Raw genomic sequence first — 19208 nt, 5'->3', positions numbered from 1 at the left:
GTCATAATGACAATGAATTCAACTCTATCTTCCTCCCCCCCCTCTCTCTCTCTCACACACACACACACACTCCATTATATGAAAGAAAACAACCTAAAACAGTGATACAGAAGACTGTGACTCTAAGACTTTTTATACCTTCTGGAGAAATGGTTGTGTTTGCTTAGTAAGCTTTAAGAAGTTTCTGTGTTTTATTTTTCCTTTTGGGGTGGGATCCCTTGGGGTCTAAACTATGCAGAGTGACAACCTGTTGAGATGAGCAGGAGTGGAAGGAGCTGGGATACCCACTGAGGACTAAATGGGTGTTGCTGTTGTCTTTCTTGCAGCCACTTATCACCTTGGACAGCAGTATCTCCTTCACCTTCCTCACAGAGGGAACCAACACCATCACTGTGCAGGTGGCGGCTGGGAATGCCCTTATCCAGGACACAAAAGATATCGCAGTTCATGGTAAGCCCTGAAAATTGTCCATTGTTGTTGTCCCTTGCCTCACCCTAGCCCTGCCCATTCGGCTCCCACCACTCACCCTAGTGGCAACTGGACTGTGAAAAAATAATAGAGGTCCACTTGGCATTCAAATATACCTCCTGCCTTGCTCCTGGATAGAGGATTCATATAATAAAAGGAATTGACCGTAGAGTTACATTCTCTGCCCTGTGGTGTGCTTGCATCACAGTCAGTTACAATTCACAGTTTTGAGATAGGTAGTATGTGTTGATGGGATAAGGCTAGATAGCTTCATGGCTGCTAGATCCAGCATCCTGCTGATGCTTCTGTAATGTGAGTTCAGCCTTGACTCTGGGAGATGGAAACAAAATGGGAGGAGTCATAGTCCCTGCCTTTGAAGGCTAAAACCTGAGAGAAAAGCAGGAGGAAGTGATAACAGAGTTCCTATTCTGCAGAGAAACCAGTCTTCCTTACTAAATTTATTTTAAATAAAATTAATGATTCTTCTTCTGCCAGGCCACAATGCCTGCCCCAGGTTTCTAGACATAGACACAATCGCTGTGGTTTCTCGACAAAGTTGTTCTGATGCAGATGCTTTGGCCCAACAGATATTTCTTCTGTTTCACCCAGAAACCTTTCTACCTTTCTGCCAACTTGGCGCTCAATTCTTTATTGGTCAGCTGGTATTTTATTTTTAGGTAAACAGTTTTATTGATATGTAAATTTGATTCTGAAAATTGTCCAAATTCTGTTTGCTTCATGCGTTACCAACAAGTACATAAACCTGTACCTTCCCCAACCAGGTTAGCAGTGGAGCTCCTATAATCAACCTAATAACCAAGTTAGAACCTACTTCCTAGTCCACGGAGGCTGTTTTTTAAAACAACAAAGGAACTTAAGAAAGAAGTGGAAAAACCTTCAACTCAACTATTCCCAAACTGTGAGAGCTTTGAAGTGGCTCTGCAGGGTGCTCCGGCACATATGTGCCTTGGAGTTTCCTGGTTTTGTTTCTTTCCAGATAGAATGTTTTCTACAGGAAGAAAGGCTTAAGATCCAAATATATATATATGTATAATATATTTAATATATATATGTATAATAACTAAGGACACGTGAAGGAACATATAAACTTCCAATCAGCACATTCCACCTTCTTTCAGAATTTACAAAGTAGGCTGAAAGTAAGGAATTGTACCTGCAGCCTTGTAAGACTTGTAAGGCTTGGTGATAGGCCTCACACTCCATCTCACCTCACTCTGGTGGCCTCACTCCCACATTCTGTCTCCCTGCAGAATACTTCCAGTCTCAGCTCTTATCCTTCTCTCCCAATCTGGATTACCACAATCCTGACATTCCTGAATGGAGGCAAGACATTGGCAATGTCATCAAGCGAGCTCTGGTTAAAGTAAGTTGACTTTATCATTGTTTAAGTCTTTGTGAGCAAAGGAAAATGAGCTATATAGTGTGGATAAGAACACATTTTCATGGATTAAAATATCACTGCAGGTAGATAAGGGTTAGTTCTGTGGAAGGAGAGAGAGAGAGAGAGATGGAAGGAGGGAGGGAGGGAGTGAGGGAGGGAGGGAGGGAGGGAGGGAGGGAGGGAGGGAGGGAGGGAGAGAGAAGGCTGGGTGCCTGTGTCACACCTATAATCCTAGCTACTCAGGAGGCTGAGATCTGAGTATCAGGGTTCAAAGCCAGAGTGGGCAGAAAAGTCCCTGGGACTCTTAACTGCAGTAAACCACTTAGAAAAAAGCCAGAAGTGATACTGTAGCTTAAATGGTAGAATACTAGTCTTGAGCAAAAAGAGGCTCAGGGACAGCACCCAGGCTCTGAGTTCAAGCCTCAGACTGGCAAAAAAGAAAAAAGAAGGGAAAATGGAGAGAGTGGGGAAGAAAGGAGAGAAACAAAGAGGAGAGGAAAGGATGGGGTAAAAGAGTCTATCCAATCCAGGTTTGAAGATGGAGAAATCATCCTACTGTTAATCTCAAATATTTGAGATGAAGGCTTGACTACTCCAATAGAGTAATGAGTGGATCGTTCCTTGAGTTTATACTACTATCATGCACCTAGCTCTTTGGCCAAGAATAGTGTCTTCTTAGCAAATAGTGTCTTCTTAGATGCAGCAGATCATCATTGGCCACAGACAGCACTCAGAAAGCTTTAGGTTGGGAAACAGAGACTTCCAAAAAGGGAAGAAATCTACGTATTTAACCCAAGGTCAAATGCGCCTTAGAGAATGTAAAAGACTTTTGTTAACAGCTGTAGGAGCTATGCAGTATAATATAATAATGAATAAAACATGGTCAACTCAAACGTAGAAACAAGTCTAAAGTGCAATTAGTTGTATGATGGAGGCATCGGCAGCATCTCCAAGGAGCATGGAGAGAAGTATATTTCACCCTGTCTAGGGAAACACAGGCTTGGTACAGATTGGAAAATAAGTTCATTCTTGTTGAACTATTGGGATGGTTTAGGAGGGGATATTTGACTTGTGCTTTTCAAGGGTGTATTTCAGTTAACACTGAGTTGTACTATCTTTTTAAGTAGCCTGGAACTACTATCAGAATACAACATGTTTGGGAAATGGCATGGAGTTTTGTGCAGCCAGTATAAGGAAGAGTGTGGCTAAAAATTTAGGTCAGATTGTAAAGGGTCTGAGTCTCTACGATAGGCAGTGAGTATACAGTGCTTTGTTTGGTTGTAGTGGGAAAATGCTGTCAGTAGGCTTATATTCCAGATATCTATTCTAGGGACAATGCTAAAGGCTATTGGGATAAGGAGTTCCAAGGGTGGGGGACACTTCACAAAAGGTATCCAATTAAAAGAGCACCACAAAGGGTATCCATCCAATTAAAAGCGGCAAGGGGTAATAAGATCCTAAAAGAAAAGAATCAAAAGACAACAAGTTGTTGAACAACAGAGATGCTGACTAATTAATACAATGTGTGTGAGAGGCAGAGAGAAGCTTTCTGATGGCTTTGCTATTAACCAAGGTGGAGACTATGCAGGAGAAATATGCTTAACACACAGCAATGGCTCTGTCTATTATTTAGGCTTGGAGCATAGGAGAGATAATTAGGTAAAGATGTCTGGGACATTGTAAATATGTATCTGAAGGCCCAATGGAAGTTCAAGCTGGACTTGAGAGTTGGGGCTATGGAGGTCATAAGGCTTCCTCTTCAGGGCAGGGAAGTCAGGACTGCTGATATATCCCAAGGCAGAAGAGAAAGACCTGGAGAGGGAAGTGACAGTAAGGAAGCAGAATAAATAAATGAAAACTCTTGTGGGAGTTGTCAATACCAGGAACTTCAAATCTTTTGATAAAAAGATTGTTCCTGATGGTTCCCGGAACAAAATGAAAATGAGATTGCTGTGCACACACTCAGTCCATTCTGGCTGCCATAACAAGAGGTCGTAGGCTAGGTGGCTTATAAACAACATATATTTATTTCTCACAGTTTTTCGGAATAGAAAGTCCAAGATCAAGGCAGTGGCAGATTTGATATCTGATCATAGCCTGTTTTCTGATTCATAGGTGAGCCTTTCTCATTGTGTGTTCACATGGTAGAAGGAGGGCAAAGCAGTTCTCTGGGGCCTCTTAAATAAGGGCTTTAATCCCAATTCTGAGAGCTCCACCCTTATGACCTGATCATCTTGCAAAGCCTTCACCTCCTGAAAACAATCATATTGGTGGTGAAGTTTCAAATATAAGAATTGTAAGGGAAGGAGCCAAATAGCCAGGCTGCACCATAATGTTGAACATAACATCCCAGATGTATTTTGCATGCTGGAATTATTAAAGCACACTAACTTTGGAGCTGATTATGATAAACTGTTACTAAATACTAACAACCAGCCATGTCAGTCCATGCCCAGCCTTTAAATCTCAGGAAGGCAAATCACTTGCTTTGTTCCTTTGGACAGCATTAAGTAAACTCTGATGCCTAGTTCCAAGGTCCACTGAAGGTCTCTGACTGACATGCCCTGGATTATTTTTCCCTGAAACAAAGGCCAGACATTGGTGGGCTCATTTCCCTTCATCTCATTGGGTGATTTTTCTGCATTGAATTTCTTATTCTCTTCTGAGTCTTGCTGCCACTGTCAGGTAAGGATAAAGTCTCCCTTTGCCACACACTGTTCACAAAGATTTCCAGCCACCCTCCTTTCCAGTAGGACACTGAGGTGGCTGGGAAACCAGCTCTAAGGTTTCACGAGGATGCTCCCTCAGTTTTTGGACCCTGTAGGCTTTTGATGGCCCCTTTGTAATTTTGTGTGTCTGGCAAGCTTCTCTTTCCTTATCATATCCTTGAGCATTCACTCCAATCTATAAGCCTAGTTCTAAATAGGAAACAGAGCTGAGCAAATGGGAAACAACCACTTTTCCACTTCTATCCAATTCAGCAACTATTTGCTGACTGTCTCTTCTGCTAAGCATTTTCTGGTACAGTGAGGTAGCTGTAAAGACCCTCTGGACTGCCTCAGAGAGCGCAGAATCTTAACCTGTCACAGAAATGACCAGGATTTGTGTGGATGGGATACATGATCGTAACATGCAGTGGACAGGGTGATCTGGCAGATCTCAGGTGGCATGCTGAGAGGAAGAAGATTCTTGAAGGTATAGGTAGTAGTCAAGGGACACTTCTTGGAGGAGGCACTATTATAGCTGCACTACACAATCCATCACATGTGTACTGATAGAAGGGACAATGTTGTTATGAAAAGAAGACTTCTAGTAGACACAGGAAAGTATAAACAATGGGAAAACTTTCTTTATTCTTACCTATTTGGTTTTTTAAAAATTTATTTTTCAAGAATTTGCCTTTAGACAGAAGCCAAGTATTAATTTTTTTATTTTAAAGCAATAACCACTTTTACTAGGCACACAAAAATGGAAAAATGGTGGCTCATGTCTGTAATCCTAGCTAATCAAGAGGCTGAGATCTTAGGAACACAGTTTAAAGCCAGCCTGGGCAGGAAAAACCATGAGACTCTTATCTTGCATGAACTTCCAAAGAGTAAGAAGTGGCCCTGTAGCTCAAGTAGTAGAGCACAAACATTGAGCAAAAAAGCTCAGGGGCATTGCCAAGGCCCTGAGTTCAAGCCCCCAAACTGGCACCAGAAGGAAAAGAAAGACTGGAAGACAAGAAAGAAAGAGAGGAAGGAAGGAAGGAAGGAATAAAGAATTTACTCATAGTACCAGCCTTTTAACTTTCAGAATTTGATTTTTCTTGTGCCCTTGTATTTTTATAGTTGTAACCAAAGGAATATAAAGAAATAGACCAGAATGCAGCCATCCTAAGTAATTTTCCACATTACTTTATGGTACTCAGTATCATTTTAGAGTTAGGATCATCAAATTGGTATTTCCAATATCTAAAAAAAAATTGAGTTTGATCTGTTTTCTAGTCTAAATAATACTGTTGTTGTATTTTTCCTGTATGTGACTTTTCCTCTAGTTTGGATCACGTCTTTAGGACTAAGTCACCCATTTGCAGTTACTAAATGAAGAATATGAATATTTTTACTTTTGGGAGCCAATTGGTGATATGTACCAAACTTTAGTGCTTCTAGCAACAAATGAAGGAACCTCCTTCACTATAGCCACAGCAATATTAGCCACAAACCCCAACCTGAGTCACCTTTAATCCTTGAAAGCAAGGGCAGCCCAGCTGTGTTGTTAAATCTGAGTTTTCCCTGTGTATTTGCCAATGTTTGACCCCATTTGCAGCCCGTCTGTTTGTGTTTTAGTCAGAAGCTCTAGTCCTTATAGCAGAACAATGGAAATATGTATGAAGAACTGTTGCAAATGCTCCCAGCAAATAATGTGTTGTAAATCATTTGTAATACTATTTTAGTTTCAGTAAAAATGTATATTAGAGCAGAGGGCATTGAATAATCCTTTAACTAGTAACTGTAGGGAGAAGAGGAAGGAAGCCCAGATGTACACTGGAGCCTGTGCTGCATACATTAAATAACATAAAACGGAACCTTGTATCTGATCTATGTGGTGTGCTCCCTCTGCCTCTAGTCATTGATCTGGGGGAGGACTGGCTCTGTAGCCCCCCTCTCTCTGTTGCATACATCTTGCAGGTAACCAGTGTCCCAGAAGAGCAGGTCCTCGTGGCTGTGTTCCCTGGCCTCCCCACATCAGCAGAGCTTTTCATCCTGCCACCCAAGAACTTGACGGAGAGGAGGAAAGGGCACGAGGGGGATTTGGAAGAAGTAAGTGAAGGTGGTTTGGCTGGGACACTCACTGACACCCATGGTTTAGGGGAAACAACGTTGTTCTCATCTCAAATAGGCATCAGTTTCTCTCTCATTCACCTGTCAGCCTAGGGCTCTTTGCCTAGCACCCAGGATTTTGAAGAACACTCAGCTTTACCCGCAATAAGCAGAAAGGCTAAGAACTGGAAGCAGTCAGAGACACGGAGGGAAGAGTCACGGGCATTGTGTATTCCAATGACTGGCATTGCTGAACCTTGCTATATCTCCCTTCCACGGCTCATTCTGAAGCGCAGGAAATGGGGTGGGGAGAGGTGGCCCTAGAGACCCTGGCCAATTTAAGTTCTGCTTCGAGAGAGAAAATGAATTGCTTTTAAGCATGTTTGGTTGGAGAGAGATGGATTGGCTCATCTTGCTTTGACTAAAGAGGCAGCATTTCCATAGGGGGTTGTGATTTACTGTCCTTATGAAATGTGCAATGAGTTCCTCGGATTCACACAAACCCAGAAGCAAAGCAGAGGCCGGTCTGCTGTTTCTCCCCATCACTGGAGGCTCCTACTGGGGTCCTTTGGGCTGAACCTCTGTCACCTTTCCCCCACATTTCATGATGTTAAGTCTGGAGAAGTGGAGAGGAACAAGGACGAGGCTACTGAAAATCTGTGGGAGTCAAACACATTTGCTCCCGTGTGGAGTAACCATTGTGCATACACCATCTGTGTGGATGGCTGTCACCATCCCTCCATATCTACAATCTACATCTGCCACCGTGGTCAGCTTCTGTGGAACAAGAAAACAGCTCACTATATGTCAAGGTTTCATGTGGATGTTGGCCAGGAATAAATCCAGCTTCTCGGCACACCACACTTTCCCAAGACCTCCTTATTCTGAAATAGCAAGTGGTATGAGTGTGGACTCTATTTGGAAGCTATAATATCCATCTGTTTAGATAAATAGGTAATTATGGTGATGAATAGCAGCTGTGATAGTAAGGCACATACAGTGAGATAAGAGTTAGGGACAACAGCCTAAGACTGCCTGCACTTTCATGTGGGAATTATAGAGCGATTAAATCGATGTTATGTGTTCTGAGGCTTGCTGGGGAAAAGTAAAGAGGAAAAATTATCCCCTTAAAAAAACAACCCACAGGCAGCTTCTGCTTTGATGTTTGCCTCCCATTGTCTCAAAGCAGGGAAATGCAGAGGAGTGGGTTGGACTGTCTTGCCTGCTTTAATCCTGGCAGGAGGTTCCTCACCCTGTGTGAGCTACTTAATCAGATTAAAGAGCTAATGATGAGTTGACTTTCTTTCATTGGATCCACAACAGGTCTTAGGTTATCAAGGCAGGGATGAAAGAGCTCTGAGCTAGGAGCTGAATGAATTACTTACATCTGTTCCATCTCTGAAAGAGATAGATATGCCTCTTTGTAACTCATTCTTTCCCCCAATGGAAACAAATAGAACTAGCTCATTCCTTGGGTTCCTCTAGCTCTGAGGCAAGTGAGGACCAAATGGATAAAGATGTTCTGGCATCCTGGCCCCAGATTGAACATGGTCATTTGTTGTCAATTGACTGATAAGGGAACATCACCACTATTATCTTCCCATGCAGCCTCTTGCTTCTTTTCCAGATTGTAGAGACATTGTTTAATGCTCTCAACCAAAACTTGGTCCAGTTTGAACTGAAGCCAGGGGTCCAGGTCATTGTGTATGTCACACAGCTGACGTTAGGTGAGTGCCTGTTGGGGGTCATGGGGGATATGGGTACAAAGATCTGTTATCCGAGAGAGAAAAGGGAGGAAATCATCACCAAAATCCTTTCCATAAATGCCACACAATGGTCCTATACAGGGCTTCTGTGTGTAGTGACAACCCAGAGAGGTAGTGTCTTTATGGAGGTGTTATGAGGGGATGGCAGGAAGACTTCGTAAGACTTTGTAAGTACTTTATAAGGACACATGTGTGAATCCTGGGATAGTCATGAGAAAAATTGCATGTATACAACTTCCTGTATGTATTTTTTTGTTTTAGTCACAACAGTTGAAATGACACTGGGCAATTACTTGGGCTCTTTTAATGTGTTCAGTTGCCTGACTCCCATGGCATTTGGTTGGGAAGTCAGATCAGAAAACAGTAAAATCCAGTTTTACAATGGATAAGTGTAAGTGGAACCATAGACCAGCTCTAATTGGCCAGTTCATGAAAGGAAAAAATAATGTCCATGTTCCATTGGACATTGACTTGTGTACCTCTCTCTCTCTCTCTCTCTCTCTCTCTCTCTCTCTCTCTCTCTCTCTCTCTCTCTCTCTCTTGCTCTTTCTCTCTGGGAGAGCCTATTTGCTCAATGGTTTCATTTTTAATTAATGCAAGATTTTCAGATGTACAAGTTCCAAATGTGCCCGTCCAATGGCATTTTTATCAGAAAGTAGAGGAGAATAGAACATTGCTAGTACTTAACCCAAAGCTCCTAGTGGAGAACATTCAAATCATCTTCTCCTGGGACACACATTGTCTTTTTGTACCAAGAATAGGTTCCCCAAATGCATAGCAGAAGAATTGCCATCCCTGTAATAATGACTATGCAACATTGAAGGCAAGCCTCCTGTACCCACATTGCAGGCAGGGCAACTGGAAACTGGAAATCAAGGTGTGGACTGATTGACCGCATTTCTCCAGTAAGTTGTTTCTAACTAAGCACACCTGTGTTTCTGTCCTAGCTCCATTGGTGGATTCCAGCGCTGGACACAGCAGCTCAGCTATGCTTATGCTCTTGTCAGTAGTGTTTGTTGGCTTGGCTGTGTTTTTGATCTACAAGTTTAAAAGGTATGTGTTATTGTCAGGAGTGGGTTCATCGCAGACAATTCTTCCTATAGCCACTTTCCCCTACTCATTTCAAGAATGTGATCTTAGCTTTCCTTGAACCTATTTTTGGCACTTGAGGAAAAATAGGAATGTCTGAGATCAGAAAATAAATGAGTATAGGAATCTGACCACTATCCAATTTGTAGCAATAATACACTAGAAAAATGAGAGCTGTGAGTATGAAATGCATTCTAGAATCTTCAAGAGAAGCACAAAATACTTTCAGTCTCATTTGAATTTTGAAAATAAGGTCACAGATATTCAGGGGTCTTTGGGAGGTCTTTTCATACAGATCAACACCCATTCAGTGCTATTAAATAAAGAAAAGGTAGCTGAGTTGTTTTCTGTCTGTCTTTTTCTCTCTCACACACATTTCTACTTTCTTCCTTTCTCAGTTTAAATTTGTACCACCTATCCAACCTTTCTCGCTCTTCCTTTTTTCCTGTGTCTAAAGGAAATTGATCATGAAAAGCAAACCCTGCATGTATTCAGAAGTAAGGTTTGAAGTCCTCAGGAGGGCTGTTATAACAGGCTACTTACCAAAAAGATGAGATTTAAATCAATAATTCTTAACTCATATTCAAAGTATATAAAATACTTCTCCCAGGAAGAGAACTTTTTGATAATATGAACTCTTGAAGTCAGACTTACTCTTAGTTATTGAATTCATATCCTTGGATGACTATATTTGCTTCTGTTAGCCTTAGTTTCCTCATCTGTAAAATGAGGAAAACTTTTTTGTTCAGTTTAAATATAATAGCTATAACCTCCACAAACTAAATAATCAAGGAAGCTAAGTTATTTTCATTTCTGTTCTCTAGAAATGCCTTTGTGTCACGAAATGGCACTTACTAAATTCTGAAAAATCATGCCAGTGATGTAGTGATGTTATTGAGTGAATTTTTCAAAAGAATAGCTTAGCTCTGGTAGTTCTAGACCCTGGAGTTAACTTATTTCTTGTGAATTTGGAAAGAAAATAGCAAACATTATTTATTCTACCTGTCCTTTCCCATGGCTCTTCTCTGGTGGATATTCCCTCTAAAGTGACCAGTTTTTTATTTATTAATTAAATTTTGTTGACAAGGTGTTGTACAAAAGGGGTACAGTTACATAATAGGACAGAGAGTACATTTCTTGTGATACCTTACACACTCGTTTTTCTTTTCCTTCCCTAGATCAGGTAGGCATATATACGAGGCGAGTTTTTTTGTTTTGTTTTGTTTTGTTTTGTTTTGTTTTTGCCAGTCCTGGGGCTTGGACTCAGGGTCTGAGCACTGTCCCTGGCTTATTTTTACTCAAGGCTAGCACTCTTCCACTTGAGCCACAGCACCACTTCTGACCATTTTCTGTATATGTGGTGCTGGGGAATTGAACCCAGGGCTTCATGTATACGAGGCGAACACTCTTGCCACCAGGCCATATCCTCAGCCCAGGTAGGCATATATACAATACCCAGTGTACCAAAAACATATACAGTAGCCACATGGCATATGCCAAAGAAAATTCACCTAGAACTTTAAATATAACGTCAACAATAGAGTTTGCTATCTTTGTCTTATATGATCATACATACATGGATTTTGAGTTAGTGTGATCCACTGAGAGGTCTATTTTAGACCTTTTTATGTTTAGTAGTTGTTTGGTTTTAGATACATAATGTAAGGTCGCTGACCCAAACCTATGGGAAATACCATTTGACAAGAAGTTTTTGGTTTCATAGACATGGTCTCTACTGTGCCTCCCTACCCACCTCCACCTTAACAGTCATATATCAAGGAGATCATGCCCCTTTGTTTTCTGTGTTCTAGGCTTGTCTCACTCAACATTATTTGTTCAAGTTCTGACCATTTCCCTGTGAATAACAATATTTTATCATTTCTATTTGCTATGTAGTATTCCATTGTGTATAGGTACCACATTTTTTGAATCCATTCATCTGTAGAGGGGCATCTGGGTTGTTTCCATATTTTGGTTATTGTGAATTGTGCAGCGATAAACATGGATGTGCAGATGTCTTTTTGATATCCTGAGACCTGTTGTTCAGGATAGATGCCTAGGAGTGGTATGGTTGGGTCATAGGGTAGGTCTATGTTGAGCTTTTTGAGGAACCTCCATACTGTTCTCCAAAGTGGTTGTACTAATTTGCACTCCCACCAACAATGGAGAAGGGTTCCTCTTTCCCTGCATCCCCTCCAGCATTTGTTGTTGTCTGAGTTCAGAGTAGGCTATTCTAACTGGAGTAAGGTGGTATCTCAGGGTTGTTTTTATTTGCATTTCCTTTACTGCCAGGGATGTTGAACATTTCCTCATTTCTTTGCCATTTTTTATCTCTTCTCCCATGAAGTCTCTCTTTAGCTCCTTTGCTCATTTCCTAATTGGTTTACTGGGCTTGGAGGGGCTTAGTTTTTTGAGTTCTCTGTAGATGACATATATTAGGCCTTTGTCTGTTGCTGTGCTGGTGAAGATCCTTTCCCATATGGTTGGCTGTCTTTCTAGTTTGGTGGCTATGTCCTTAGCTGTGCAGAAACTTTTTATTTTGTGGTAGTCCCATTTGTCAAGTCTCTCCCCTATTTGTTGTGCCCCTGGGACTATATTCAGGAAGTTCCTTCCTGTGCCTATAAGTTCTAGCGTCTTTCCTACTCTGTCTTTCAGTAGTTTCAAAGATTCAGGTCTGATGTTGAGGTCCTTGATCCATTTTGAGTTGATCTTGATGCATGGTGATAGGCTTGGGTCTACTTTGAGTTTTTTATATGGCTTCCCAGTTTTCCCAGCACCAGTAGTTGAAAAGGCTATGTTTTTTCCATTGTATGTCTTTATTTCCTTTGTCAAATATCAGCTGACTGTAAGAGTGCAGTTTTATTTCTGGGTCTTCTATTCCATTGGTCTTCAGGTCTGTTTTTATACCAATACCGAGCTGTTTTTGTTATAAGGCTCTATAACAGAGCTTGAAATCTGGTATTGTGATACCTCCTGCACTGCTTTTTTTGCCTAGAATTGCTTTGGCTATTCTAGGTCTTTTGCTGTTCCATATGAATTTATGGGTTGCTTTCTCTCTTTCAGTGAAGAATGTAGCTCAGATCTTGGTGGGGATTGCATTGAATTTGTATAACAATTTGGGCTATATGGCCATTTTCACTATATTGATTCTGCCTACCCATGAGCATAGGAGGTCTTTCCATCTCCTTGTGTCCTCTTTGATTGCCCTTTTTAGATTTGTATAGTTCTCATTAAATAGGTCATTCACGTCTTTAGTTAGGTTGATCCCTAGGTAATTTATTCTTTTTTTTTTAGCTATTGTAAATGTTGTTATTTCCATAATTTCCTTTTCTGCTTGTGCATTGCTGGTATACAGAAAAGCTTCTGACGTTTTTGGTTGATTTTGTATTCCTGATACTTTGCCAAAATGGTTTATTAGGTGTAGGAGTTTGGGGCCTGAGTTTTTTGGGTCCTTCAGATATAAGATCATGTCATCTGTGAATAGGGATAGTTTGATTTCTTCTTTGCCAATGTGGATCCCTTTGATGCCCTCCTCTTGCCTTATTGCTATGGCTAGGGTTTCTAGCACTATGTTGAAAAAAAGTGGGGAGAGTGGGCATCCTTGTCTTGTTCCTGAGTGTAGGGGGAATGGTTTTAGTTTCTCCCCATTTAATATGATATTAGCAGTTGGTCTGTTGTATATGGCTTTTATTGTTTTAAAAAATGTTCCCTCTATTCCTGTTCTCTCCAGAGCTTTTAACATGTATGGGTGCTGTATTTTGTCAAAGGCTTTTTGGGCAACGGCTGAGATGATCATATGGTTCTTGGTCTTAGCTCTGTTAATATGGTGAATTAAGTTTATCGATTTATGGATGTTGAACCCTCCTTGTGTCTGTGGGATGAAGCATACTTGATCATGATATATAATTTTCTTGATCAGTTTCTGGATCCTGTTAGCTAATATTTTGTTGAGGAGCTTTCCGTCTGTATTCATTAGTGATATTGGTCTGTAGTTCTCTTTTTTTGTTGGGTCTTTGCCTGGTTTGGGGATGAGTATAATATTAGCTTCATAGAATGAGTTTGGGATTTCTCTCTCTGTTTCTATTTTGCAGAAGAGTTTGAGGAGTATTCGTATTAGCTACTCACTAAAGGTTTTATTTATAGAATTCATTGGTGAATCCATCCGGGCCTGGGCTTTTCTTTGTTGGGAGGCTCTTGATTACCTCCTGTATCTCGCTGTAAGTTATTGGTTTATTTAGTTGATTTATTTCTTCTTGATTTAGTTTGGGCAGTTTATACTTCTCTAAGAATTGATCCATTTCTATAAAATTTCCATTCTTTGGTGAGTAGAGGTTCTTGAAATAGTTTCTTATGATTGTTTGAATATCTTGTGTATTTGTTGTAATTTTTCTGGTGGAGTCCCTGATCTTACGGATATGAGTCTCTTCTTTTTTTTTTGTAAGTCTTGTGAGGGGTCTGTCAATTTTATTTATTTTCTCAAAGAACCAGCTTTTAGTTTTATTTATTTGTTGAATGGTCTTTCTATTTTCAATCAGACTTATCTCTTTTTTAATCTTTGTGATCTCTCTCCTCCTAGTCATTTTAGATTCAATTTTTTCTTGACCAGTGACCAGTTTTACATGACTGCTTCCACAGACTTCCATGCCCACTAGTAGGACCGAGTGATGCCTTTAATCAGATTGGTGTGACCTCATGTCCTTTTAGATCAAGGTGGGAAAAAAAGCCAGCTTCTAGTCTCTTTGAAAAGAAGAAACACCTTTCTGTCACAATTAGAGAGAAGTAGGAAAGATCTGTTTATGGCAAGTCTTATTTGTGAAGGTACCTCAATTACATAAAAAGAAAATTCACCCACAAGAGAATGAAATTGTGGAAGACCCAGATGATTGCTGGTGATTGAAGATCAAGTAAACCAAATTTATGACTTCTAGCTTTATAAATCCATGATCGCTGACCATAAGAGCTAAGAGAAGTCCTGAAAAGGTGTGTGTGTGTGTGTGTGTGTGTGTGTGTGCGTGTGTGTGTGTGTGTGTGATACATCTCTAAAAGTCAAGACTATCCTGTGACATAAGAATGTTTCTGATTTTTCATAAATACTGAAAAACAAACAGTCAGCTTATATTATAGTGATCTCTAAATTCATGCACTTTAATGCATGAATCCATGCCAGGTAATGGCATTGCTGTCTATGTCTCTGACAGTGGATCAGTGGCAGTCAAACTGTATAAACAGTATTCACCTATCAGTTAACCTTTAGTTTTCTAGCTCCTTTTTCAGAACTTTTCCTCCCAGAACTATAGCCCCTTGGTTGAGAGTCTGTTGGGTCATTTGTTTGTTTGTTTTTAAAGAAAAATGATGCAAATTATATTTCAAGTATTGCCATATGTTTTACTTTCATAAGGGCAGACATACTTAATATAAGCATCAAATAATAACTAATTTTAAATTACATGTGATATGGTATATGCAAAAATGTAAAAAAAAATGACAGATATTAAAAGATGATGAGCTAGTATCTCAAAATTATTCAGTAATTACTGAGTTGCTCCAAGGAAATGGAAAGTGGTCATTTCAAATAACTGTATAATTAATTACTATTAAAAATAATTATCTATCTGGGTACCTATGGTTCATATTTGTAATCATATCCACTCAAGAGGCTGAAATCTGAAACATTTTTAAAGTATATTTTTATTTTCTTTAGCTAGTTGTACAACAAAGTTGCCAGTCAATAGAGCAGTCTATGAATAAAAGCCTCTTGATCAATAGCACCCTTTTCTAACATTCTTACCCACCCCTCTCACCTCACCCTTTCCCTCACTTTTCTTAATTGTTAGGTTATTTATTGAACTTTTTTGCCATTTAACAAAGAATTTATAATCCATATAAATGCATTTGGATTGGTGTCATCCCTTTAACATCTTTACCACCACCCCACTTTGCATCCCCCCCTGCCCTGTGTTTCTCAGTTCTGTGGCATTTACATCTGGCCTCTTATTTTTTCTGTCATATAGAACGCAATGGTAGCTATGTTGTGGATCCCCAGATTGCAGAAAGTAAAGGTCACTTTCTGATCACTGGATGCACGTGGGTCCTTCACATTTTTTTTTATTATAGCCAATAAAATTTTCTGCAGTCTTTAAAATAGGGAACTGAATTTTTAATTCTTATTGTGATTAATTGAATTTTAAGTAGTTATACCTCTCCCAGTAACATTGTATTGAGCAGCACAGTCTAATTGTGCTTTCTTTCCCCTCCCTCCCTTCCTCCCTCCTTTCTTTCTTTCTCTTTCTTTCTTTCCTTTTCTTTGTTTTCTTTCTCTTCCCAAATTACTGGCTATGTTGTTTTACAGCCAGACTTTTCCTCTCTGTAATTGTCAGCATTAAGTAATTTAAATATACGTATCTTCATTTATTGAATGCCTATTAGGTTCTAGGCATTGAAAACCACCTTCCTATCTATCCCAAGTGTTCACTTAGCAGAAAGAGAATTATGACAACACCCAAATATCACTCTACCTCTTATGTCACATTTTACTATTGGATAGAGATTTATATTCCGTGCTGCCTCAGCAGTATAATTAAAAATCATTGTTAGATGATCTATGTTCTGAAAAATATCTAATGAAATCTTCTTACTGCACTTGTAGGTAGACCTGCTTTTTCTAGTAATACAGGAAAAGAAAACTTCTGGGTCTTTCCATTTTTTCCCCATTCCTTTTTCCTAGCAGTGCTTCTAGTATAGTTCAAAGTCTACTTTGCTCTCCTAGACTTCCAACCATCTTCACAGGTGGAGGAAGTGTATATAAACTGCAGTTGTTTTCGTTTGCTTGCTTGCTTTTTTTTTTTAAGAGACTTGAGCCTATCTATCTCATTCTTCTTATTTAAACCTCTATGAATGTGTGGTCCAAGACATAGCCTTTGATCTTGATCTTTTTATGCTAAAGTAGAGTTCAGAATTGACTTAGATCCTCAAAAGTCCTACAAAGAGATGCATTAAAAATGAAAAGCAACTTGACAGCTTTTTACAATGCTGCAACTTGTGATATAAAATTCAGTCCCTTCCAACCATCTATTTAAAAAAAAAAAAGAGATGAAACTATATCTATTTTTAGATATGTTTTTCAGAGACTGAAATAAAGTGAACAATCACTTTGAGAGATAATTCATCCAAAACTTCATAGGTATCTTTATCCAAGAAGAAATGGGAGGCAATACACAAGCTTGTATGCCTAGCAATAGTTTGACTGGCCCAGATTCTAATAAATATTACAACGGACTCAATATTCATAAGTAATATGTACCTTTATGATTAGAAGGAATCTAAGTCATTAGACTATATCTTTATCCAGATCAGAGCCAGCATGAGTTGTTAAGTCTACACATTGATAGAGGCTGTGGTTTCCTGCCTCTCATACATTTCACTCATTCAAACCTTTCAAAATATATTAAACTAGTCAGAACCAGTAGGAGTCCTGGGGAAGCCTCCTTTCATGTTGGAAAGCAAACATTTAAAGACATCAAAACTGAACTTAAAGGAAAGATAGAAACTGCCATGTGTTTTAAATCTATTTTCAGGGTTATGTACTGGAAAACCTTACTTAAGACCCTATATTTTGTTTTGTTTGTGATTGAAGTGTGACAAAGAATATACAATCTTGAAAACCACTAGTTATTAGTAGGACCACAGAAAGACCCTTCTTTAGAAACACAACGAATGCTCCAGGTGGGGGTCGCCATCAGATGTCCTGAGTTTCTCATGGTCTGTGTGCCAGTGATTGCCCGCCCCCCACCTTGTCGTGGCCCCGAAGGACCCTAGTCTGATTTTGCCATCAACTGATGAAGTAAGAGAAGTAGCCTCTAAATTTGAAATTCCAGGGTTAAAAAAATAATAATCTTTGAATGGAAGAAGATAGAGAAATAAGAGCACCAGTTTTCTTTGTATAATTTATTTAACCTATAAATCCTTAATGCATGTAAACCATGTTCCGAGGACTGTGCTAATTGCCTACTGATGAGATTGGAAAAGGTGGGCCTTGTCTGCAGGAGGCTTTCAATCTGGTGGAAGAAAAGACAGAAAACATGCCAACGAGAATTATTTATGACATCCCCCTAAGGCAAAACCTATTTACATTTATTTTTGTAAACACTGTACCATGATTACATCTATAAAGCAGAGAAAGTTTTAAATATATGTTTAGGGGAGGCCTCTCAGAAATGACATGCATGTAAATCAAGTTCTAAACCATCCATAGAAAGGAAAGGCCAGCATAAGAGGGAGGCCAAACAGTTGATTCACAGCCAAACCCTCCTCATGAGGAACAGAGCCTTGGTATTATTACTGTTTAAAGTCTGGTCTCTAGCTGACCAGAGCATGACCTGACAGCTTGGTAGAAAAGTAAAATCTCCTGCATTCCAGGTCTATAATGACATTGTGTACATTTCACTGAGGACCCCAAGGTCCTCAGTGATGCTTAAGCTCACCAGATCTCGAGAAGCACAAGGTTCGAGGTATGCAAAGGAAGCTGCACTCCAGTGGGGCAGGGAGAGTGGAGATAAGTCAGAAGATGAATGTCCCAAGATTTCAATCGAAACTTGTTCATTCTTCCCACCCCAAGCTCATCTACCTTTCATTTCCAAACCTAGTCCTTTTGCACCTTCAAAGGAAGTTATTTAGCTTCTTCTGATCCTTTCTTTGATGCTCTCAATCATTCTAAAAGGAAGTTACTCTTATCCCTACTGAAGAGATGAGGAAACTGAATACCAGACTCTAGGATGCCTGGCTCATGGGTGTTTCTCTGAAAATTCAAATGACAGTTGAGTCAATTATTTCTTGGTCACTGATAACAGGCAATGTGAATTGATTGAATTGATGCAGCCCTAGAAAAGCATATTATCTTTCATGATGCCCAATTTCAAGTCTCAAAGTCCAACTCCTTTAAGAAATTAATAACAAGTAAATTTTTAAGAAAGTTGTGATCAACTCCATTGCCCTTTTGTAGCTACTTGCTTGGATTTTACTGAAGGACTGGGTGCAGATGCTTTCCCAAGGGTTTCTATGGGTTTGTTTTCACTGAGCCCCTCAGTCTGGTGTGTTGGCCAAAGTACCTTCAAGTGGACAGCCAATACTTTTCCCCTGGCCTGTTCGTTGCTCCTTCCTTCCTTCCTTCCTTCCTTCCTTCCTTCCTTCCTTCCTTCCTTCCTTCCTTCCTTCCTTCCTTCCTTCCTTCTTCATTTCTTCCCCTTTTCCCTTTCTGTCTTTTCTCTTTTTGCTGGTAGGGATTCATTTTATAGACATAGGTTATCCTTGAATCACTATGTAGCCAGGATGTTTTCAAACTCTGATCTTCCTGCCTCTGCCTTTTCTAGTGCTGGGATTGTAATTGTGAGCCATCATGGCCAGCTGACTTTTTTGTTGTTGTTGAGAACTCCTCCCTGTATCACCCTGGATTTCTAATGCCCCACGTTTAACCTGTACTGTGACCTTCTTCTGATTTTGTTACTACCCTATGTAGGAAAATACCCTGGATTAACATCTATGCTCAAGTACAGCATGACAAGGAACAAGAGATGATTGGGTCAGTGAGCCAAAGTGAAAATGCCCCCAAAATCACACTCAGTGACTTCACGGAGCCTGAAGAGCTGCTAGACAAAGAGCTGGACACACGGGTCATAGGTACGTGTG

General features: G+C 40.0%; 1 protein-coding gene across 1 annotated transcript in view; it reads left to right on the top strand.

Moving 5' to 3' along the window:
* Positions 1-19208, top strand: part of Sorcs3 (sortilin related VPS10 domain containing receptor 3) — a 557764-nt gene that overhangs the window by 537525 nt on the left and 1031 nt on the right. Inside the window, exons 21-26 of the mRNA XM_048338300.1 lie at positions 327-450; positions 1740-1852; positions 6541-6672; positions 8300-8399; positions 9386-9491; positions 19039-19199. Coding sequence (XP_048194257.1) covers positions 327-450; positions 1740-1852; positions 6541-6672; positions 8300-8399; positions 9386-9491; positions 19039-19199 — 736 coding nt within the window. The remainder of the gene's footprint in view (positions 1-326; positions 451-1739; positions 1853-6540; positions 6673-8299; positions 8400-9385; positions 9492-19038; positions 19200-19208) is intronic.

The sequence above is a fragment of the Perognathus longimembris genome, chromosome 2, assembly GCF_023159225.1.
Source record: "Perognathus longimembris pacificus isolate PPM17 chromosome 2, ASM2315922v1, whole genome shotgun sequence".
NCBI classification, from domain to species: domain Eukaryota; kingdom Metazoa; phylum Chordata; class Mammalia; order Rodentia; family Heteromyidae; genus Perognathus; species Perognathus longimembris.
Note: the sequence above shows the minus strand (reverse complement) of the source record. Positions and strands in the feature narration are given on the sequence as shown.